This window comes from Myotis brandtii, unplaced genomic scaffold (genome assembly GCF_000412655.1).
Source record: "Myotis brandtii unplaced genomic scaffold, ASM41265v1 scaffold244, whole genome shotgun sequence".
NCBI lineage: Eukaryota > Metazoa > Chordata > Mammalia > Chiroptera > Vespertilionidae > Myotis > Myotis brandtii.
In genome coordinates, this window is record NW_005359225.1 from 3,330,570 (window position 1) to 3,351,973 (window position 21,404).

Consider the following 21,404-nt stretch of genomic DNA (forward strand, 5'->3'; position numbering starts at 1 on the left):
GGCAGCCTTCATGACATAGACACTCTGAGGGTCTGAAACCCACTGCACCCCCAGAAGCTGGGTCTGTTTGCCAGTGACAGCTCAGAGGTGAAACACCATGCAGGGTCATGCTGTATGAGGTACCTATTTGTTCCTACCACCAGCAGCAGAGCTAGCCTTGTCTCCCCCACTTCCCTTGGGCGCTTCCTTTGTGGAGACCTGAAAACGGGTGTTTGTGATCACCCACAGCTTGAACCCAGCTCAGAGCAGCCAACCTTGGGACTTCTAGAGCAGGCTGGGTTCTGGGGACAGAACCAAAGCAGACAGGCCTGGCCCCGCCCTCAAGAAGCTCTCAGGCCAGTGTAAGCTGAGCCAGCCCACCTGCCTGCCCTCTGACTTTGTCCAGGGCCCGCTGTCCCCTTGTTTGGGTTCCTACTGTTTATCCCTCCCCAGATACAGTGCCCAATGCAATTCACCCACCACCTCAAGGCCAGCATTTTCAGGTGGAGCCTGGAACCTATGTCCTGAGCCCTCCCAACCTCAGTGGCCCCCCAGCCACTGCTCTAACAGCACTTACACAGCTGCCTGTCCTGCTGACATTAGGGCAGGGCCTGGTTCTAGGAGGACAGGCTTTGCACTTGAGCGTCTGGACTTGTGATCATCTGCCTCGGGGCCATGGCTCTGTGCCCAAATCCAGCATTGGCCTCTGCCTACTCTGCCCCAAGCAGTTCATTCCCTTCCCTTCCCAGCCCTCTCTTCCTCTCGTCCCCTGCGCTCTCCTCCCCTCACCCCTCACCCCTCTCTCCTCTTTTCTGTCACCTGGGTTCCAGGTTGAGATGTGCCCAACCCTTACCCTCAGTGCCTATCAGAGGACCCTTCCCATCCTGCCCCCCACTCCCTCCCAGCGGCCTTTGGCTCCAGCAGTGTCCTTGCTGGAACCTCCAAATGTTATGTCATCGAAAACGTGGTCACAGCAGACAGACCCAAAGTACGTTACAATTTACAGGCTAGAGCCAGGCTCTGCCTCGTACTAGCTGTGTGACCTGTATAAGTCATTGTCTCTCCCTGAGACTCAGTGTTCTCTGTAAAATGAGCATTACAAATGTTAGGATCCTCCACCATGAGAAGGAATGAACAGATGAATTTTGGAAACAGTATGTTAAGTGAAAGAAGCCAGTCACAGGGTAAGTCACATACTGTATGATTCTATTTATAGGAAATATTCAGAACAAGCAAATCTTTAGTGATTACCTGGGGCTGGGGAGAAGGGAAGCGACTGCTGATGTGTAGGGGGATTTTATTTTGAGGGGTGATGAAAATGTCCTAAAATTGTGATGATAGATGATGGTGGTATAACTGAATATACTAAAAACATCGAATAGGTAGGTGAATGGTGTGCGAATTATCTCTCAATAAAGTTGTTATTTTCTTTTCTTTTTTCTGTTTTTTGTTAATTGAGGATATTTTTCCCATTGTTTTTTAGAGAGAGTGGAAAGGAGGGAGTGGGGGGAGAGAGAGAAACATCCATGTGAAAGAGAGACATCAATTGGTTGCCTCCCACACACATCCTGACCAGGGCCGGGGATCAAACCTGCCACCCAGCTTTTGCCCATGACTGAGAATCAAACCTGAGACCCTTCAGTATGTGAGCAGAAGCTCTAACCACTGAGAAACACTGGCCAGGGCAAAGCTGTTGTTTAAAAAAAAAATAAACTCAGAATCCTATTAGTACCGACCTCCTAGGGTTGCGAGAAATAGAAATAATATATGTAAAGTATCTAGCTCATAGGAGGCACCAAGAAATGAGTTATTATCAGTGTTATTATTGAGAGGAGGCTAGGGAGAGACCTGCCCAGCCTATGGAGGGAGGCCTTGACCTTTGGACTTTCACAGGTGACCGGTCCAACGCCCCACACATGCACATATATATCCTCCTCCTCTGAGGTAGCTCTTCCTTCAATCGCTTCCTTCAGTAGCTATTTTAAAGAACCTCAAGTGAAAGGAACTGAACCAGATCTAGAACTCTGACCTCCTCCCTCACCTCCCTGCCCCTCACCAGCCGCTTCTTGTCAAGTGATCAGGCTGTCACTAGCGTCTGCAGGGTAAGGTTTCAGGTCAGCCAGAGTGTATAAAGATAGGTGCCAAGCCGGAGGCAGCAGAGACAGCCGTGAATGGCCAGGGAGCAATCAGAGTCCTGTTGCCGCCTCCTGGGATGGAGCACTAAGGAGCGCTAAGGAGGTCCTGAGCTTCCCCTACCCCTGCTGGACTCAGGTAAGATCCCATTCTCTACCCACCCCGCATGTTCTCCCCTCACCGGAGCCTACAGAGAGCAGCCAGGAACTGGCAGGGACCCCTACCATGGCATAACAGAGTATGGAGATTTAGTCCAGACCCACCTTGTCAAGGTGAGGGAACTGCAGCCCCTGGTGAGGGCACTGTGGCAGGGCTGGGACTCAACCCCACCACCATGTCACTCACCCAAAACTGGCCCCTTGCTCAGCTGGCTGCCTCTGCTGTGATTTTGCACATCCCCGTACATAAGAAGTGGCTTTCTCCTTAATCTGGCCCAGAATCCTTCCAGGATTCCTCCAGAGCATAAAATCCTCTCCCCATAAGGGCTCTGGAGACCCCTTTCCTGAGTACGGAAGGTGGAGGCATGTCTGGCATGAGGCCTGGCCCATGTTGCATGCTGGGAGTTTTACAGAGCCCGTGGGAACTCTCCCCCCAGGGGTTTCCTTAGTGGGAATGCTGAGGAGGCTTTGCCAGGATGGTGGGGTTGGCAGGGTGTCTCAGGATGGGGGTGCTTCAGAGACATCAGGGAACTTGTTCTAGTGCAGATTCCCAGACCCCAACCCAGACCTGAATCGGGATCTCTGGGGCTGTGGGCTGAGAATCCACTCTGTAATCCTGAGCTCTCCCTGAAGCCTGAGACTGAGCAATGGAACAGGCACAGGTGACAGATCTGGGCTCCAATCCCAGCTCCATCTCAGCCATACTGGCTGAGCCCTCAAAGCCTCCGGACCCTTGGTAACGAAGTGGGAATAATCATAGCAACTACATACCTTAGAGTCTTATAAAGGGACTGAATTTTTCAGTGCCTAGAACGCCCTTAGCTTGGTGTCTTGTGCAGGAAGCACTCAGCAAGCATTAAGGGCTCCATTACCCCAGGCCATGTGGACTAGACCATCCCATCCCTCAAGTGCCCCAGCAGAGCTAGCGTGAGGAGGGTTCTGCTCTCAACCTCTTCTACCCGCCAGTGGCAAAGGTCTGCTGGCTGCTGGGGTTCCTCACATACCAGGAGGCTGGAGTAAAGGGGGACGGAGGTGGGGAGCACTGGTCTCAGGGCCCTTACCTGTGCCCACCATTGTAGCCTCCCTGCCCCCACCCCAGTTTGACCATTGGAAGTTCTAAAGCCTCCCCAAAGCTGTGGCTTTTGACCTGAGTCCATGCCATTCCACTCTGCCTCCTGTGGGTGGCTCAGAACTGCCTCTGGAATATGCCCGATTCACCACGGGCCACTGCTCTTTTTGTTGTTTTTTGTTTGTTCGTTTTTTAATCCTCACCTGAAGATATTTTTTTCCATTGCTTTTTCAGAGAGAGTGGAAGGGAGGAAGGGAATAGGGGGGGGGGGGGGAGAAACATCAGTGTGAGAGACACATCAACTGGTTGCCTCGCTCACGTGCCCAGACCAGAGGCAGGGAGTGAACCTGCAAACGAGGTACATGCCCTTGACCAGGAATTGATCCTGCAACACTTCGGTGCAGGCTGACGACGCTCTAACCACTTACCACACTGGCCAGGGTGGAGACACTGTTCTTTTTTGTTACTAATCCTCACCTGAGGATATTTTTCCATTGATTTTTAGGAAGAGTGGAAGAGAGAGGGAAAGACAGAGAGAAACATCGATATGAGAGAGACACACCGATTGGTTGCTTCCTGCACGAGCCCCTGGGCCGGGGAGGAACCTGCAACCAAGGTAGGTGCCCTTGACCAGAATCAAACCCAGGACCCTTTGGTCTGCAGGCTGATGCTCTATCCACTGAGCAAACCAGTCAGGGCTGGAGCCACTGTTCTTGATCACGTTCAGGCTCCAGCACCTCTCCCTGTACCATTCCAACCACCTGCTCACTGGTCTCGAGCTTCCATCTCTCCCTTCCAGTCCAAATGTCTACCAGCATGCTCTGCACATAGGTCTGCTAGTGTCACTCTTCAACTCAAAATCACCAACCACTCTTCACTCGCTAGATTCAGTATAGCCCTGGCATTCGAGGCTCCCACCCACCCACCCAAGGCTGCTGTGGGCACCTCCGATTTTATTTCCCATTTCTCCCCTTCAGCAAGTGGGGTTCCTTGGTCAACTGGTCCTCCATGGGCCTCTCGAGCCCTGGGCCATCCCTGTGTCAGGCTGCACAGAGAAGGATAGTCAGCCCTGTCCCTGCCTTTGGGGGTCCTCCATCTGGGGAGGAACCACTGCAGTTAATGAGCTAATCCTACAAGAAAGGATGGTATGGGACCAGGAGTAGCTGGGGACAAAGGAAGTTCAGAAGTGTTCCCTGCCAGGCTGGCACATCACACATGTGCCTTGGAGTCACATAGCCCTGTGCACCTGTGACCTCAGATGGTCATTCCACCTGTCTGGGCCTCAGTTTGTAACTCTGAAAGTGGAGTAAAAATACCTAACTTGTAGGGTTCTTCTTTTAGAGCTTGGGTAACCCCCAAAAGATTGTGAATAAGGGGCACTCCAACATCCAGTAAGAGACACGAGAGAGCACAGCCCACAAGGGCCTCCCAGCTCTGAGAGGCATGCCCTCACATTCCCAGGCTAAGGTTCCAAGAAGCCCAGCACAGGTCTAAGGAGGGGAAGGGCGGGGGCGGGGGTGCGGAGAGTGGGGGGCTAGTGCTTAAAGGAAGAGAGGCTAACAGAATGCTCGCATTGGGGGAGGTCTCTGCGGTTGCCGTCCAGCCCCAGGCCGAGGACCCAGAACCTCCCTGCTGGGGCCCGAGCCAGGCCTGGCAGCTGCTGGTCTTCTGTAGGGCAAAGGGGAGTGTGAAAGGAGGCAGGGGGAGGATGGCGTTCCCCACCATGACGTCCATGCTGTTCCCTCAGCCAGGCTCAGCTGTGCGGACACAGGACCTCTACACCATCCTCCCAAGAAACCAGATCCTTCTTGGACCCTGTCAGGAAGGCAGGTAGACAGGCTGTGGGAGGAGCAGCTGTGGGAAGAGCACTGCAGAGGAAGCCAAGCTGCAGAGGCCTCAGCCCCTTGGGGGCCGGTTTTTTTCACCTACCAAACTGGGCAGATGCCCACCAGCCCTGGAATGCCCTCACTGTAAAGGCAAGATCTTGGATATCCACCCCGCCACAACCACCGGGCCCCTGAGTGGAGTGGGGAAGGGAGCCTTGATGCCATCACGAGAACCTGGCTGGAGTTCTGTGAATTTGAGCCAGTCTCTTTCCATCTTAAGCCTCTATTTTCTCATCTGTAAAATGGACTTACGTGGTGTCCTCCCTTATTTCCAAGGCTAGATGAGCCTAGTATAGCAGAGGGAACCAGGCTCTGTCACTAGCGGCTGGTAACACGGAGCCAGCGTGTGTCTCTGAGCCTCGGTTGCTCATCCAAAGTAGGGAAAGGAAGGGAAAGCTCCCTTTCAGAAAAGTTATGAGAATTCCATGAGACAGTGTGTAAAGCTCACTGCAAGTTCCTCACGGCCCAGCAGCCTTTCCCTCCTCCTGCCCTAAGCCATGCCGCACACACTCACACAGCTCGTGCCCTTTCCTGCACCTCGCACACTCTTCTCCAGTTGAACACTCTCTGCCCAACTTTCAAGGCCTAATTCATGCAACCCTCCAACTACCCCCCATGAAATTGTTTTAATTCTACCTCACAAACAAGAGAGGGTCTCTCCCTCCTTTGAGTCCCTTCTGGATGGCTCCTTCCTCTGACATTGGTCCAGCCCATCTTCCACTAGTTATTTGTAGGCGTGTTTAATGCCCCTGAGACTCCTTGAGAGTTCCTGTGGGCGGGTCACACTCAGTTACTCAGGACGGCCTGGGAAGTGCCAAGTACAGAACGTGGCACGAGGGGGATCTTATGGAGGGGCCCACAGGCCACGGCAAGGACTTGGACTTTATTCTCAATAATGGAGGGGGCATATTGGACAGTTTTATAACAGGGAGTGGCATGATCTGACTTACGTATGCTTGGATGCCAGGTTAGGTCCCCGCCTAGAAAATCTCTTCCCCCGTCTGCTGTCCTGGCCAAACATTCCAGAATCAACACACAGGTCCCATTACAGCTCATTAAAATGCATATAGCCATTATAATAGAAACTATACCTCAAATCTTTTATTTTTTAAATAAAAATAAAGTTTTAAACGCCACTTCATCCTGGGAAAGGTCAAAAGAGATAAGTCAGACTGGCCAGCGTGGCTCAGTGGTTGAGCACCGGCCTGTGAACTAGGAGGTCATGGTTCGATTCCCAGTCAGGGCACATGCCCGGGTTTGTGGGTTCGATCCCCAATGTAGGGTGTGCAGAAGGCAGCCGATCAATGATTCTCTCTCATTGTTGATGTTTCTATCTCTCTCTCCCTCTCCCTTCCTCTCTGAAATCAATAAAATAGATATATATATATTTTTTTTAAGAGATAAGGCAAAGTCATGTGGCCAGTTTTTCTAAGCCAAATCCACAGCTGAACATGGAATGCCCAGGCTTTTCACTCATAAAGCCCCTCTTGGTGCTGAGCCAGGCCGCACTGGTTCCATCTGCCTCCACCGGCCTGTCTCCACAGCCTCCTCCCTGCAGGAAAGCCCAGGGCTGCAGAGCGGCCTCTCTCCTCAGACCTGAACTGGGCCCTCAAGGGACTGGGAGAAACGTCTGGGACCATGGTTGGACTAAAGCCTTCAGAGATGCCTCCGACAACAGCTGTGAAGTTCCTGGGGGCGGGCATGGCGGCCTGTTTTGCTGACCTCCTCACCTTTCCACTGGACACAGCCAAGGTCCGCCTGCAGGTAGGTGCCCTTGGCCAAGGGTCATTGTTCGCATCAAAAGAAGGGCTGAGGTCTCTTCCACAGCACCTGTACCGGCTCCCAGCAAGCTCTTCCTCACACACAACCCTGAGCAGGCCACTCACTCCACTGCTGCCCACCTGCCTTGCTGCCTCCCCATCACCATCGCCCAAGACAAAAAAATCTTAATTCCTTGGCATGCCGTGACAGGACCCTTCATGGCCCAGCCAGCCCTATTTTGTAAACCGTAAAGAGTGAAGTAAAAGTAAGGAATGACCTTGAGCAAGCCACTGACCACTTTGGTGGGAAAAACAATCTGCCCTCCCTTTGCTCTGAGAATCAAATGCCACACTGTGAGCTGTAAACTGCGGCACAAACCTCAGTTACTCTTCCTGGGATGTGACAGCTTAGTCATGCTTGTTCTCCAAGTCCAGCCCCAGGCAGGTGCCTCTGAACACAGCCCCATCCGCCCCCTTCCCTCCCCCCCACCAAGCTCCTCATACCTCTGCGGGGGGTGTCCCTCAGATCCAGGGGGAGAACCAGGCATCCCAGGTGGCCCGGAGCGTCCAGTACCGCGGCGTGCTGGGCACCATCCTGACCATGGTGCGCACCGAAGGCCTCCGCAGCCCCTACAGCGGGCTGGTCGCCGGCCTGCAGCGCCAGATGAGCTTCGCCTCCATCCGCATCGGCCTCTACGACTCTGTCAAGCAGTTGTACACCCCCACAGGATCAGACCGTGAGTGCCCAGCACCCCAGGGACACCAGCGCGTGGGGCCAGAGACCAGGGCAGTGCAGACTCAGAGGCAGGGCTGGGGTGTGGGGAGCTGGTAACAGACATTCTTGAGGAGACTCAGAGCCCCTTCAAGAAAGCTCCAGAACTCTGACCCAGGAGAAGAGGCAGGCATCAGGCCCAGAGAGGTGTCAGGTGATGGGGCACTGGCCCACTCTCTCTCCTTCTCCCCAGACTCCAGCATCGCCACCCGGATTTTGGCGGGCTGCACCACAGGGGCCATGGCGGTAACCTGTGCCCAGCCCACGGATGTGGTGAAGGTCCGATTTCAGGCCAACAAGCACTTTGGGCCTGGCGGCAACAAGAAGTACAGTGGGACAATGGATGCCTACAGGACCATCGCGAGGGAGGAAGGGCTCAGGGGCCTGTGGAAAGGTAAGTCTGGACTCCAGTCTCAGGGGGCCTTCGGCAGAGCTTTTCCTACCCTAGGGCTGGGGCAGAGAACTGAGCGACGAGGGAGCTCCCGGCATAGTGTACAGTATTCCAGTGATTCTGAGAGTGTCCTACCTCAAGTACCTCCTGACTTACCACAGTGCTCCAAGTTCAACTCAATTTGCCGACCCTCCACCATGTGCAGGCTATTGAGAGGGAGACAGGAGTGAACAGAAGACCCCTTCCACACCCGCACAGAGGGGAGGAGACGGGTCAAGGAGCAGCCATACCACGGGGCAGGATGTGCGAGGTTCACAAGAGATGCAGGCCCGGAGGCAGGAGGGTCATGTGAGCTCTGGAGAGAAGGCAACGCTTAAGTTGGGCCTCAAAGGCTCTGTGTGGAGATTGCAGGGAGGACCTTCCAGGCAAACGCTGGAGAGGTGGCTGCAGGGCGTGGAGAAGACACAGAAGCAGCTGTGGAGTGGGCACAGGAGGTGCTGTGAAGAGGGAATTCCTTGGGAGCACGGCTTTAGGGGTCCCTTCTTATCTAAATGGTGGCAACCCCGACAAATGCTGGAGTGCCTCCCACATGGAGACCAGGGGACCCTGAATCCATCAGAAGAAACAGTGGCCCAGTGAAGGTTAAGAGCAGGACGGACACCTGGGTCAGAGCCCAGGCCTTGCACTCACTTGCGCTGGGCCCTCCCGGAGCCTGGCCCTCCTCTGAGAAACCAGGGGCTGGTCTTGATGCGCTCCTGGACCCTGCAACACTGCACTCTGTCACTGTTGCAAGAGCCCACCTTCCTCTTCCAAAGGAAGACTTCCTTTTCTACCTTTAGACAAGTCTCAGGGGGGCATATGTAAATTTTGATAGATTTTGCAGATTATCCTCCAAAATGTTCCCCAAACAAACACAAGTGGGCCTCTCTGTTTCCTGCCTCTAAGGAGGACATGGATAATATGAGAGTTGTTAACACTAGGTTATGTGTAATCTGCTCAGTGGAGTGGATGGGCTCTCTAAGACCACTGGGAGGGGGCACCATGCCCCCCAACTGGGGTCTATGGCCTTGCAGCCAGGGGTCCACTTCTCCTACTCCCCATTTATCAGCCCACACTCCCTTTCCAACAGGAACTTTCCCCAACATCACGAGGAATGCCATTGTCAACTGTGCTGAGATGGTGACCTATGACGTCATCAAGGAGAAGCTGCTGGACTATCACCTGTTTACCGGTGAGGCCCTGGGCTCCAGGCAGACAGCCCTCCCGCAGCAGGGAGGGAACCTGCAACGCCACATAGTGGGCACCACCCAGAGGCAACTGGGCTTTAGACAGATCAGAGAGGAGCAGTGCCCAGTACATCATTGAGACGAGTAGGAAGAAGCCCTGAACGGGGAAGCCAGGGACCTGGCTTCCAGCCCAGCACTACTTCTCACCATGTATCTTTAAGTGGGGATCACCTACTCTGACTTCAGTTTCCTCAAACAAGGTGGTTGGGCTGGATGACCTTCCAACTGTGGGACAGCTCAGTCCTATCTTGCCAGTCCTTACCAGGGGCTCCACCCAAGGCAGTGAGAGATGGAAAATACCACCCTTATGCTCAAGTTCACCGTTTAACTGGGGGCATACGATAAGCACACATGGGACAGAAAGCAAGTGCTCATCCCATCTCACAGCCCCGTCTTCGCTCTTCCCTTCCCTGCTGCAGACAACTTCCCCTGCCACTTTGTCTCTGCCTTTGGAGCTGGTTTCTGTGCCACAGTGGTGGCCTCCCCAGTGGACGTGGTGAAGACCCGGTATATGAACTCACTCCCAGACCAGTACCGCAGCCCCCTGGACTGTATGCTGAAGATGGTGGCCCGGGAGGGTCCCTCAGCCTTCTATAAGGGGTGAGCCTACCCCTCCCGCCTCCATACTCCCTTCCAGAAAAGTTGGCTCACTCTTTCTCCCTCCTTCCCTCCCCTTTCCTCCTGCCCTTTCCTTCCTCCTTCCTTCATTCCTTCTTTTCTTTCTTTCTTCCTTCCTTACTTCTTTTCTTCCCTCCTTCCTTCCTTCCTTCCTTTCTTTTTTTTCTTCCTTCTTTCCTTTCTTCCTTTCATGAATAATGTGCCTACCATGGGTCCCTCTGGGATGCAGTGGTGAACAGTACAGATGTAAATGCCACAAAGGAGAGTATCAAGAACTATGGAAGTTGGGGGGGAAATGAGCCAAATCCAATTTGGAGAGTCAGGGGAGGCTTATCCGAGAAAAAGGAGTCTAGGCATAGGTCAAAGTGCTGTCCCCAAATTCACTGGGCCAGGAAGGAGGGAAAGGTGGTTAGTAATCCTGAGAATTTTCCCAAACCACGGCCACACTGTGGATCACCACTGATGGCACCTGAAGAGCCAAAGTATGTCACATTCTCCTGCTTCTGTGTCTTGGCATTTACTGTTCCCTCTGCATAGAATGCCTTTCCCGTGCCATCTACATGCTCTAAATATTTTTTGAATAATTTTTTATTTTTCAATTATAGTTGATGTACAATGTTATATTAGTTTCAGGTGTACAACCTAGTGATTAGACATTTATATATGAAGTCTTCACCCTGATAAGTCTCGTACCCACCTGGCAACATATATGGTTCTTACAATATCACTGACTATATTCCCTGTGCTATACTTTACAGCCCCAGGCTATTCTGTAACTGCCAATTTATACTCCTTAACCCCTTCGCCTTTTTTAAAAATGCACTTTTATTGATTTCGGAGAGAAAGGGAGGAAGAGAGGGAGATAGAAACATCAATGATGTGAGAGAATCATTGATCAGCTGCCTCCTGAACGCCCCACACTGGGGATTGAGCCTGCAACCTGGGCATGTGCCCTGACCGGGAATCGAACTGTGACCTCCTGGTTCATAGGTCGACGCTCAACCACTAAGCCACACTGGTCGGGCAATCCCTTCATCTTTTTTACCCATCCCCTCAACACCCTCTGGCAACAGTCAAAATGTCCTTCAAGACTAATTGACAAGCCACCTCCTCCCGATACTCTCAAGTACCCTGTGAGCTTCAGCAATACTTCCTTGATACTATTCGTATGGTATCTACCACCTCCTACTTTGTGTAACGGTATTTGTAAGTTTAATTTATCCTCCATGCTAGAATGTAAGCTCTTTGAAGCCAAGAACTAGTGGCTTGAACATCTATCATCTCCCAGAGTCCCAAGTACAAAGCCATCACTCAATACATAGGTTACATCATGATCATTAAGTCACTGAGTACTAGGCCTTGTGCTGAACACTCAACAACCTCCTGAACTGGGCAGTATTGTTCACATTTACTGAGGAAGAGACTCATAAATATCAAGTCACTTGTCCAAGATCACAAAATTAAAATGGCAGAGCCACAGCTCGAACCCAAACCATCAGACTTCACCCAACATGTTCATTGTAGTGCTAAGCTCTTTTCTTTGCCCTCTCACTTCCCACCACTGATGAGAACTTTCTGGAGCCCAGGGTTAGATTGAACTCAGTAAGCAAACAAGTTCTAACTCCTGGGAATGACATCATCAGTCTGTGTTTCCACTGATAGTCTGTTCTTTTCCTGTAAGTGCCTCTATGATTACAATCTTAAGTTGTAGCCACTTATCTCTGTTTATTATTTTACTTGGGAAACATTTGCTTTGCATCTCATGGGTGCGGACCTTGTGCTATCCTTCCTCAAAGAGCAGCAGACAAGTAGGTGACATCTATTGAGCATTTTCTGGTACTGGCCCCTGTGCTGTGTGCTGTGCATAACTCATTTAATCCTCACAACAGCTCTATGAAGTAGATACCGTTACTGTATTTTCCTCCTTTTACAGCTAAGGAAACTGATGCTCAGAAAGATCAACTCAGCTGAGATCATGAATCTAAAAACTGGTAGAGCTAAGATTTAAACCCAGGTCTGACTCCAGAGTTCACGTTCATTGCCTCAGGAATATACTCCCTATACTCAAGGCTGAGGGTTCAGAAGAGGCCTTGGCATGAGGTTATGATAACCAAGCCAATTCCTACAGAGCCATTAGCAACCAGCCAGGCAAGGACATTCCAAGCAGAAGGAGCAACATGGGCAAAGGCATGGAAATAAGGGTCTGGCAGAGCAGAGAGGACCAGGAGGAGATCAGCAAAGAGAGGCTGAGGAGGAGGGCAGGGCCAGGTCGCAGGATCCTCCCGGAGTCTGTGAAGCAAAGCTGAGGTGGGGACAGGACAGGCAGGCTCCCCGGAGATGAGCTAAACTTGGTGTTACACGGTCTTTGCCCTGCGGTATCCCAGCTTCTCGGTGCCCTGGCAGGCACCTCATCGGGGGTGAACATTCAGGATGTGAGCCCAGAATCACCCGGCAGCTGAGGGAGTCACGTAGCTATAAAAGAGCTATTTAACCTCCCTGGGTGGCAGTTTCCGAAAACGACAACTGGCAACAATCAGCTCTCTTATAGAACTGCGAGAATAACTGCTTGATATAGTAACCTGGCTAAAAATGCTGGTTTTCTTTCCTTTCCTTCTGCCTGAATTCCTTCATCAGAGAAGAAAAAGACTGAACAGACCTTAGAAAATGTTCATGACTAACACAAGTCTAGGTCGTTGGCACTGACGCTGTGATGGGGAGAGCACAGATCTCTTTCCACTCCGCCTTATGTTTTGGTTGTTTTTCTCATCAGATTTACACCCTCCTTTTTGCGACTGGGAATCTGGAACGTGGTGATGTTTGTAACCTATGAGCAGCTGAAACGGGCCTTGATGAACGTCCAGATGCTACGGGAATCTCCGTTTTGAATAGGTCAGGCCACTTGGATGCAACTGGAACAAAATCAGTTAAGAATGGAATAAAACAGTGGGTCCACGCACACGGGCACAGACCCACACATGTTTACAGAACTGTTTACTTGCTGATGACTCAAGAAACAGAAGGAGAAGAGGAGGAAGGAGTCTGGTCTTCAGTGCATTGTCTTTTTCTTTTTTTTCTTTTTTTTCCTTTCTTTTTTTCAGTGTGTTGTCTTAATGTTTTTGTTTTGCACTAAGATAGCAAATAAATTATATTAATTTTTGAAACCCATTAGGTTGGATGCCTAACATTTAGGCAAGAAAAAATAAACCAAACAGATCCATTTGGATAAATTGGAAGATTGTAAACTGGAAAATCTGATTAGACAATGAAAGAAAAGACTGCAAGCATTGGTCGGGAGTGGCACATGATAGCTTGGCAATCGGCTAAGGAACCTGGAGGGACATTGCCAAAGCAACATAAAGCTTGTGCCCGCAGCCTTTGATTAACCATGGACCACCAGCCGTCTGTGTAATGTGTCTGCTATATCGAATCCACTGGGATTCTAGGAAACATGAGGGGAAAAAAAGAGAAAACCTGGAATTTGTACCAAAGGAGCACTGCTGGGCCAGTGTGAGGCCGAGACTCGTCATCAGTCCCTGACAACACTGGAGATTCCAGAGGACAGCCTCAGTCTCCTTCCTGTAAAATGGGAGTAAAAATCCCATCCCTGTTACTTCACCAGGTTATCATGGGATCAAGTGGGAAACTGGACAGAAAAGCACTTTGTAAAAGCAAAAGTTCTGAACAAATGTAAATATAAGGACAAGGCCTTGGTAAAGACTTTGTCAGGACAGTGAGGAAGTGCCAGGGAAGTTCTTAAAAGACGGTTGATTAGAGTTCAGCCAAATGAACCAGGGACTCATGGGCCAGGAGTAACAGAGGATGACATATAGCCACGGGACCCCACTCCCATGCAGCCCCCATTCCCTGGCTGTACTGTGAAGCACCTTGAAGAGTGTGGGACTTGGGGGGAAGAGATAAATGGTGGAGTTGAGAGCCTAAAGTAGCAGGACTCAGAATTTTTAGAAAATTATTATGACTTAATAAAGGAATTCACCTTGGGTGTTGGAAAGAAAACAGCCACTTTTCTGACTTCTCTTTCTTGGACAGAGTTTCACTTTCTTACTTCAGGCTTCCTGTTTGTAAGGGCTGGGCAAGGTCTGCCCACACGCCCACACTGCCTTCTACCCTCTCCTGCAGGCTGGTTGCTCCGCCTGATAGAGCTTCGGCTCCTCCATCTGTAAAAGGCAGGATTGAACCAGATGACCTCCTTCTGGATTTAAGACTAGACATCTTTCAGGTTGACACTGGGGACCCAGAATGTTTTTCTGCTTCTTAGCAGCCTGTGTGGCTCTGATGGCAAAACTGGGTTCAAACCTCGCCCCACCCTCACCTCACTAGCAGCCTAACCACCAGGAATCCTGGCACCCCAGTGTCCTACCAGAGAAATGGGAACAATCCCCACCTCACAGGAATGTTCAGCAAAATAATCCCTCCTTCCCCACACAGACTCCTCTACACCTGGGAGAAAGTGAATACCCACTTACACTCAGCACTTTCCTAAATTTAAATTGTAATTTGAGATCATCTACATATATAAACTGGAAAATTCAAACAAAAGCAAAAAGATAAAAATTATCAATTTAATGTCTGGTTTGGCTTTCAATTAAAATTCCTGTTTAAAATGTTCTCTAACTGCCCTGAGTGGTTGCTCTGTTGGTTAGAGCACCCCAATATGCCAAGGGTTTGATCCCCAGTCAGAGCACATACAAGAATCAACCAATGAATGCATGATAAGTGGAACAACAAATCTGAGTTTTTTCTCTTTCTTCTCTCTCTCTCCCTTCCTCTTGCTATTAAATCAACCAATCAATAAAATAAAATTTCATCTTATTTTTGACTTGACTGACATGTGCAATTATGTGTATGTGTGTGTGTGTGTGTAAATGTTTTTGTAGGGATGATAAGAGGAGCTGGCTGGGCAAATATCTGAGGAAGAGGGTTCCCGGAAAAGAGAAGAGGCAGTCCACAGGCCCTATAAGATTGCGCTTGGCATGTTCAGGGAACAGAAAGAAGGCCTGTTTGGCTGATGTAAAGTGAATGAGAAGATGAATGTGAGAGCATTCATTTATTCATTTATCAAATATGTAAGAGTTGTGCCAAAGGCTGAGAAGTCAGAGGACAGCCTATTATTGGGAAATTTGGCAGAGAAAGGAAGGAGAAAAATAATGTCCATTGTAAAAGGAGTAAGCAAAAAGAAGAAAAAAAGAGTAGGCAAGTCCTGCAGGTTCAATTCACACACACACAAACACTAGAAGTAAGGAAAGATTGAAGATGAGGGGGAAAGACTGCTGAAGCAAGGCCCTAGAGAAAACAAAAGAGCACAGAATACTGGTTATAGGTGGGACGAAACGCTCTAGAAAGGATATGAGAAACCTAGAAATAGAAGAGTCATACGGGAAAAATTTTTGAAATAGAGAGAAGCAAAATGAAGGCATTCTCCAGTCCTTTCAATGAAATTGAGTAATGGTCAAATATAAGAGTAGGTTAGTGGGCCTGGAGAATCCTATATAATAAAAGGGTAAAATGCAAATTGACCCTAACAACAGAACGACCAGAACGACTGGACCAATCACTATGAGGTGCACTCACCACCTTTGTCCCTTTCCCTGGCCGGCAGGCTCCGATTGCCTGATGGCCACCCGGGGTGGGGTGGGGGTGGGGCCGACAAGCGGGCTGGAACAGCCGACCTCTTGGTCCCTTCCCCTGGCCATCAGGCACTGATCACCCAATGGCAAACAGGGAACTGGGGGTGGGTGGCGGCAGGGGGCGGGGCTGGCTGTGGACAGCTGGGGAAGATGGCCCTGATCGCAGGCCAGGCCTAGGGACCATACCCGCGCATGAATATCGTGCGTTGGGCCTCTAGTTATTTATAAGAGAGATGATTTTAAAAGCTCTTTATTCTTCTTAAAATATAATCTAATAAAGAAACTTAAATCCTCTGATGCATCTCTGACACTGTTCTCTGTTCTCTCCCATAAAGCAGCCCAGGCATTCTAAAGCCTAGAGTGAGGCCTTCATCAGGCTCCCCACAGCTGTCCCAGGGCCCTCCCACCACAGACAGGGAGTCCCACATCAGGCACAGCCACCCAGAGAGCAAGCTGCCCGCCAACATGCGACAGGGTGTTGTAAATTCACAGAGAAAATATGCAAAGCAGGTTGTTCTCTACATTTCCAAAATCAGTTATGATACAGAAATATAACTTAAACATATCAAAGATTAATGCAAATATTTTGAGGAACTATTATAGTCAATATTATTTCTTGCTGTACCTTTACCTTTAAAGGGCCTAAGGACCACCATTTTTTTATTCTACAGAGGACATTGTGAACAGTGAGAAGATTTATGCTTCACTGCCCAGTTTTCCTAGGGCTGAGTATCTAAGTTTTCTTGGCATAAAAAGGTAGGAGTACATTGATATTATAAATCAGTCTAGATCATCAATTTTTTTTAAAATTTGAAGAATGTTCATATGTGATGTGTCCATTTAAAGAATGGTCACATTTTTACTAATAATGCCAGTGGAGACTGCCATAGAGGAGGCATGGTGGGTGGTGCAGGCTGGTCAGATAATGACATAAAAATATACAGAAACATACTGTAGATAAGATCACCAATTTAGGCCCTCAACTCTCTAGATCACTAGAGATTACAATGTGATACATAGTTTATATAACAAATGTTTTATTTTAATGTATCACTATCTAATGACAATTTTATTCTCTTTAAGATTTTGTAATGAGTTGAATGCAAGATGACTAGATGATGAAACTTTCAAACTCTATATTCTTTTCAATAGTTGAGCATACTAATGTTACAGAGCTTGCAAATGTCCTTGAGATAGACTTTCCCTTGTTAAGAAATGTATTTCTATGTATTGCTAATTGGGCTTTGCCAATAAGAAGACAGGGCCCTACCCTGGCTGAGTGGCTCAGTTGGTTGGAGCGTGGTCCCGTACACCAAAAGGTTGTGGGTTCAATCGCCAATTGAGGCACACGTACGGGAGGCAACCGATCCATCTCTCTCTCTCTCTCTCTCTCTCTCTCTCTCTCATCAATAAAAACATATCTTCAAGTGAGGAATATATATATATTAAATTAATCCATGATATGACAGGAGAAAAGGAGTACAGAACACCAAAGTTGTGGGTTTGCTCTTCTGGTGAGGGCACATACAGGAAACAACCAATGAGTGCATAAATAAGTGAAACAACAAATCAGTGTTTCTCTCTTTCTCTTTCTCTCTCTCCCTCTCCCCCTTTTCCCTGCCTCTAAAAAAAATAAATAAATAAAAATATTTTAAAAGGAGAGACAGTAATAATGTGGATCAACTTCATTCACAATGATAGAATGTTTAATCTGTAAACAGATTTAAAAGTACTTTGGATCCACAAAAGATACTCTTATCACAGGATGGAAAGGAAAGCAGGAGTCCTGAACAAGCAGCTTTGTCAGCTCTGATGCTGATAAAAATAGTCAAGATCCAGCTGACACAGCCAGTATAAGCAGTTTGGGTCTGTCCTCAGGATACACAAAGCTTATTGATTTCCTATTTGATTAAACTCTCAACTTTTTAATGATGAGAAATCTTTCATCAAAAGTTGGCAAATTCTCACGTAAGTCTCTGGGACAGCTTCCTTACAAAACGAGAAAATGTTCAAAACACTGGTGAAGAAGTACGGAGGTATCCTGACCAGGAACTTACCGAGAAATGCAATACTGTCTCTCTGTATTAATAATGATATAGTCACACAACTGCATAGCAAGAACAATCCAATTATGATTTGCCTCTGGATTTCCTACACTGTGGAAGCCTTCTTGATTTGGACCCTGCGACTTATAAGCACAGTTCTAAACAAAAATTAGACATTGCTTTTTTCCATGGCTCCTCTCCCTAATGAATTCAGCCCATCAGCCATAGTACTCCCCAGAATATTAGACCAATTATCCAGAAGTCACTGCCCAGAAACCAGCTCCTCACTTATTGTACTGTCCAAAACTACAACACTTCAAAAACCATCAGAGACATTTCAGGGTTATTACTGAGCGTTACTGCTTTTGGAGTCATAATCCTGAAGTAATCCCTACTTTAGCTCAGATGTTGAATGATGGGATGAGAAAAACCTTTTCCATTTGATAGGAAAACAGAGCTACAAGGAGAGTTTGCTTGTGTCAATATGGGTGTTTACAAGCATTACAAATACCAAAGAACGTCCAGCTGGAGTGGCTCAGCGGTTGAGCATGGATCAATGAACCACGACACCACAGTGCAATTTCCAGTCAGGGCACCTGCCTGAGTTGCAGGCTCAATCCCCAGTAGGGGGCCTGCAGGAGGCAGCCAATTGATGAGTCTCATCATTGATGTTTCTATCTCTCTCTCTCCCGCTGCCTTCCTCTCTGAAATCAATAACAACATATTTTCAAAAACAAGAAAACAAATATCAAGGAACAAAGTGGGCTTGTAGGGGTTTCTATGGATATGTCCCCATGTCTACGCTTCTGGTCAACATGCAAAATGAAAACTTGGTGGCACTTCTGGTGAGAAAGGAAAACCTTATTTAACTTCTAGCTCAGAGCAAATGAAAGTACAGAATCGTCGGAAATAGTCATTGAGGAAGCAACTGAGGAGTCAACAATAAGACAGAACTCTGATGTTGCCACAACAGAAGCTAACTGGTTTCCTCTGAACTGTTTCTCATTTAATTCAGAGTTGTTTAGTTGTTTAGCTCTGAATTAACTGAGAAAATTTGTAAGAGAACTGCTACACACAACCTTTGAAGAAAAGCCTTCAAAAACTGACATTTCAGTAGAAAACTCTCTCTGCATGTCCTTGACTTTGTTCCCTCCTTTAGGAAGGTGCTCCTACATTGGATGTTCACAGGGAGGCCAGCTTTTTCACGTTTGCTTTACTATCTTATGCTGGTCTCGCTTTTGCACTGAGTGCAAGACCAGCAGTGGATGGGAGACCCCACAGTGCCAGAAATAGTTTTTTTACTTTGGCTTCCCACTTTCCACTTTGCCTCTGCTTCTACCAGGGCCATGTGCTCGGGTGTTTTTTCTTTCCTATGTGAATGGATCAATGTAATAAACCTGACAACGGGGGGTGGGGGGGGGAGGCAATATGGCAGGTCTGACAAGCTCAGTGACCAAAAATAACCACACAGGATGGTCTGAGCACAAGTTCCTAACTGGGCAGGTCACAGCAGGTGATGTCCCAGGCCTGTAGCAAGGGCTAACATTTACCTTAGAAGTGAGCCATGACCATTCTTTTTATTCAGTTAGGGTAACATACCATTGAAATGTCAGAGTAATTTTCTTTTCCAGATCCCCTCAAAGGCACACCCACAGGGACCAGAACATAAAACCACCAGCGCAGGAGACCACAGCACCCCTCATGGCTAGGTTGTTCCCACATACCATCCCAATGGGCTGTAAATGTTAGTTATTAACTATCCTGTACCCACCAATGTAAAGTACGTCCGTTTCTCTTTTATGCTTTATATCCAATCCTAGAGATTTTTCTGCTTTACTTTCTCCCGCCTCCTTCACCTATCACTAGACTTCATGTACCTTCCTTTCTCCTGATCCCAACGGCATAAAAGGAACTACCAAACTGCCATTCTCCGGAGCATTTTGCTTCCAGGCACCTCCTATAAAACTTAGTTCAAATAAACTCCTATAACACTTTCCTATAGGTTTCAACGTTCTTTCCTGGACACTTGCTGTAATTATCCATCCCATTCCAGCTAGTTTCCTCTGCTGACAAGTCCGTCTGCTTGTGGACAACACAGAAAACACACGCCCGGAGCCTGACTGACCAGGGTTAGAGTGAGGGCTCACTGCTTCCTAGCTGTGACATTAGGCAGCTGATTTCACCTTCCTGGGCCTCTGTGTTCTCACCTGTGGAATGGAGGTTAACACCTGCCTCAGGGAGTGGTGTGGAGTAGCTGCCCTGAACCTGAATTATTAGTAACTGCATTCACCAAAGTTCATCGCCCCTGGTCCTCCCATTACACTGCTCAAGGCACTTTCAACAGCAGCCCAAACTGCACATATTGAGCCTCTACTCTCCTATATAATAAAAGCCTAATATGCAAATCAACCAAACGGAGGAACTGCCAGTCGCTATGACGCACACTGACCACCAGGGGGCAGATGCTCAACACAGGAGCTGCCCCCAGCCCACAGGCCCCAGGCCAGCCAAGGCGGGTGCCAGTGAGGTCCCCCCCTCCCCACCCCCCACATTGCCCCAGCGGTCTCTCCACAGATTGGCCCTGATCGCCAACCAGGCGTAGGGGCTCTACCCATACCCAAATTTCGTGCTCCGGACCTCTACTAGGTTTCTATTGGCCCTTGGAGGCTGTGATAATGCAAATACAGGAAATAGCTTCCTGGTCTGAGGAGCTTACAGTGTAGTCAGGGAGATAGCGTCCCCTTACAACAGTCCTGGAAGCAAAGACGACAGCAGTGGAAGGAAGGGACACAGAGTCCAAGGACGAACAAAACCTAACGCGCAGGGCTACGGTCCGCGCGCCTCACGCTTGGTGCCCCACCCCGCCCGGCCGGAAGCCTCCCGGGACGCCGAGGCGGGAAAAGGAGGCAGCTGATTTCACCTTCCTGGGCCTCTGTGTTCTCACCTGTGGAATGGAGGTTAACACCTGCCTCAGGGAGTGGTGTGGAGTAGCTGCCCTGAACCTGAATTAGTAACTGCACTCACCAAAGTTCATCGCCCCTGGTCCTCCCATTACACTGCTCAAGGCACTTTCAACAGCAGCCCAAACTGCACATATTGAGCCTCTACTCTCCTATATAATAAAAGCCTAATATGCAAATCAACCAAACGGAGGAACTGCCAGTCGCTATGACGCACACTGACCACCAGGGGGCAGATGCTCAACACAGGAGCTGCCCCCAGCCCACAGGCCCCAGGCCAGCCAAGGCGGGTGCCAGTGAGGTCCCCCCCTCCCCACCCCCCACATTGCCCCAGCGGTCTCTCCACAGATTGGCCCTGATCGCCAACCAGGCGTAGGGGCTCTACCCATACCCAAATTTCGTGCTCCGGACCTCTACTAGGTTTCTATTGGCCCTTGGAGGCTGTGATAATGCAAATACAGGAAATAGCTTCCTGGTCTGAGGAGCTTACAGTGTAGTCAGGGAGATAGCGTCCCCTTACAACAGTCCTGGAAGCAAAGACGACAGCAGTGGAAGGAAGGGACAGAGAGTACACAAAAGTAGGGACACAGAGTCCAAGGACGAACAAAACCTAACGCGCAGGGCTACGGTCCGCGCGCCTCACGCTTGGTGCCCCACCCCGCCCGGCCGGAAGCCTCCCGGGACGCCGAGGCGGGAAAAGGC

At 49.3% G+C, this 21,404-nt stretch overlaps 1 protein-coding gene and 1 pseudogene across 3 annotated transcripts; both read left to right on the plus strand.

Moving 5' to 3' along the window:
• Window positions 1-1,726: 1,726 nt before the first annotated feature.
• UCP3 (uncoupling protein 3 (mitochondrial, proton carrier)) lies at window positions 1,727-13,005 on the plus strand. 3 transcript variants are annotated; one of them, XM_014540431.1, is made up of 7 exons: window positions 1,734-2,250; window positions 6,770-6,989; window positions 7,512-7,722; window positions 7,951-8,151; window positions 9,278-9,379; window positions 9,854-10,034; window positions 12,823-13,005. In XM_014540431.1, exons 2-7 carry the CDS (start codon window positions 6,864-6,866, stop codon window positions 12,935-12,937), a joined length of 936 nt encoding a protein of 311 aa, XP_014395917.1. In that variant the 5' UTR covers window positions 1,734-2,250; window positions 6,770-6,863; the 3' UTR covers window positions 12,938-13,005. The 3 variants fall into 3 exon arrangements, with proteins under 3 accessions (XP_014395918.1, XP_014395917.1, XP_005867145.1); XM_014540432.1 differs by lacking the exon at window positions 12,823-13,005 and having other exon boundaries at window positions 1,727-2,250; window positions 9,854-10,038; XM_005867083.2 differs by lacking the exon at window positions 1,734-2,250 and having other exon boundaries at window positions 6,574-6,989.
• A 3,371-nt stretch (window positions 13,006-16,376) lies between these two features.
• On the plus strand, window positions 16,377-17,974 carry LOC102246014 (annotated as a pseudogene).
• Window positions 17,975-21,404: the final 3,430 nt, after the last annotated feature.

Coding starts and splice junctions, on each gene's coding strand:
- UCP3 (XM_014540431.1), top strand. CDS start 6,864: ATGGTTGGACTAAAGCCTTCAGAGATGCCTCCGACAACAGCTGTGAAG. Junction 8,152..9,277: donor GCTCAGGGGCCTGTGGAAAG/GTAAGTCTGGAC, acceptor CCTTTCCAACAG/GAACTTTCCCCAACATCACG. Junction 9,380..9,853: donor GGACTATCACCTGTTTACCG/GTGAGGCCCTGG, acceptor TCCCTGCTGCAG/ACAACTTCCCCTGCCACTTT.